At 44.5% G+C, this 2500-nt stretch overlaps 1 protein-coding gene across 1 annotated transcript in view; it reads right to left on the bottom strand.

Annotated features, from left to right (window-relative positions):
• Positions 1-1088, bottom strand: part of EAH_00061210 (hypothetical protein, conserved) — a gene marked incomplete at both ends in the record, with an annotated part of 4614 nt that extends 3526 nt beyond the window's left edge. Inside the window, 2 exons of the mRNA XM_013393373.1 lie at positions 1-721; positions 1085-1088. The exon at positions 1-721 is cut by the window's left edge and continues 2702 nt beyond it. Of these exons, the coding sequence (XP_013248827.1) occupies positions 1-721; positions 1085-1088 (725 nt within the window). The remainder of the gene's footprint in view (positions 722-1084) is intronic.
• Positions 1089-2500: the final 1412 nt, after the last annotated feature.

Below are 2500 nucleotides of genomic sequence, written 5' to 3'. Positions count from 1 at the left end.
GCTGCAGCAAGAACTTCAATACCTTGAGGGTGAAACTTGTTTTTATTAATAACTACTTCTTTATAATCTCCTTCAGGGGGGGCCCCCTGAACTTGTACAGAGAAGGGGGCCCTCGGTAGTCTCCTTAAAGCTGCAGGATATAAACGAATAAAGCCCCAAAATGCATGCAGCAGACCTGCTGCTCTCTCTAATCCTTCTGTCTCCTCTTTAAATGTCTCAACTGAAGAGCAGCAACCTGAAGAAAAATATGCTGCATCTGCTGCACGACGCTGCAGCAAAATACATCTTACCTCTCGCAGCACAACACCCATATCTATACGCTCAATACAATTAGAATCTGCTGCTCCCACTTCTGTTGCTGCTTCTGCTGTTGCTGCTCCTTCTGCTGCTCCTGTTGTTGCTGCTGCTGCTACTCCTGTTATTGCTGCTGCTGCTGCTGCTGCAGAGGTGTCAGACCGGTCATTGGGGCCCCCTGCTGCTGCAGAGGATGTTACTGAAGGGGCCCCCCTTGGGGGTCCCTGGGGGCCCCACGGGGGGGCCCCCTCGGGGGCCCCACATGGGGCCCCCTGGGGGCTCCAGAGGGGGCCCCCCTCAGAGGTCTCAAAGGGGGGCCCCTGGGGGCCCCACAGGGGGGCCCCCTCAGGGGCCTCATATGGGGGCCCCTGGGGGCCCCACAGGGGGCCCCCCTCAGGGGCCCCACATGGGGGCCCCTGGTTTGAGGCTGAGCACAAAGGAGAGAAGCGCCAAAGAGGGTATGAAGATGTCTCTGAAGGAGACAGGGATAGAGGCGAAGGTGTTGTTGTTAAGCGGTTTACTTCGTCTGTGTGCTGCATTATTTATTAGTAGAGAGATTAAGAAGATAAAAATAATATAATTACGATCATATACTTATCTTTATAAAGGGCGTTCATTACGATAGTAAAAAAAACGAATTAAACACTGTTTCAATAATGGTCTTCAGTGGTTTAGGGTTTAGGGTTTAGGGTTTAGGGTTTAGGGTTTGTGTGTGGGATAGGAGCCGCTACGAGGTGCTGCATTTAATTAATTTATTCTGCGATTTGTTTTAAAATAAATACCCCAATACTCATAACTACTGCACTAACGACAGTAGCAGCAGCAGCAGCAGCAGCAGCAGCGGTCACGTGCTGCTGCTGCTGCTGCTGCTGCTGCTGCTGCTGCTGCTGGTGACCCTGACAGACATACACTACCCCCTGATCGGTTGTGTGTATAATGTGTTTATTTTAAATATATTATTTCTTTTAAAAGTTTGTTTATTTAAAACATTTCATTGCTATTTCTCGTTCCCTTTAGTCAGCAGCAGCAGCAGCAGCAGGAGGAGTAACAGCAGCAGCACCAGTAGCAGCACGAGGGCAGCAGCAGCAGCAGCAGCAGCAGAGAGCACTTTATTTGAGAGTGACCCTGCAGCAAACTGTTGGGTTTTTAAGAGTTGTTTTAATAATAGAGATTATAATATGTCTTATATTTCTGTCATATAATATTATATTATTATTGTCTGTTGTTTATTATATTTATTTTTATATTTATTCTTTATTAATAAACCCCTGTCCACAATAACTACACTCAACAGTAACAATACACAGCAACAGCTCTCCCTGCTGCAGCCCAGCAGCATTGCTGCTGCTGCTGTTGCTGTTGCTGCTGCTGTTGCTGCTGCTGCTAATGTGCTTGTTTGCTTGCATTACCCGTTAACGAATTAGATCCTCCTCCTCTTTGTTTTTATAACGTTTCAATCTGTCTCCTCGATGCTCTGTTGTCTCCGTCTCTGTCTCCTTTTGTGTTTGTTTGTCTCTGCATCGCTGCACTGTCTCCTCTGTCTCTTTACCTCAGCCTCTTTGTCTCTCTTTGTCTGTTTCTTTCTTTTACTCATGCGCTTGCAGTGTCTCCACACTGTCTCCCTCTCTGTGCCTGTCTCTGTCTCCTCCTGTCTCCGTTTGTCTGTCTGTCTCCTCATCTCTGTCTATATGTCTGTCTGTCTGTCTCTGTTTGTATATCTGTCTCTGTTTGTCTTTCTGTCTCTCTTTGTCTCTGCTTCTCTCTCTCTGTCTCCCTGTCTATGTCTCCGTCTGTCTGTCTCTACACCTCTCTGTCTCCGTTTGTCTTTATCTCTCTCCTTCTCTCTTTGTCTCTGTCTCTCTTTGTCTTTGTTATTCTTCTCTGTCCCTCTTTGTCTTTGTTATTTTTCTGTCTTGTGTGTCTGTCTCTTTCTGTCAGCAGCGCTTATCTCTGCCCCTAAAGATAAACATCTGCTCTGTATAAATTAAATTATTTGTATTAAATATAATTAAATAAATTATTTATTTTTTATTTATTTTATTTAACTTTACTTTCTCTTTTTGTCTGTTTGTCCTACAACGCAGGGACAACACCACCAACCCCGCGAGCGTCAACATATATATAAATATTATATAAATATATGTTATAGATTATATATATTATAATCTATATAATAATATATAATATATCTATACATCTATATATC

This window comes from Eimeria acervulina, genomic scaffold, assembly GCF_000499425.1.
Source record: "Eimeria acervulina Houghton genomic scaffold, Eah_scaff1572, whole genome shotgun sequence".
NCBI classification, from domain to species: Eukaryota; Apicomplexa; class Conoidasida; order Eucoccidiorida; family Eimeriidae; genus Eimeria; species Eimeria acervulina.
This window is presented reverse-complemented; position numbering and strand designations above follow the sequence as displayed.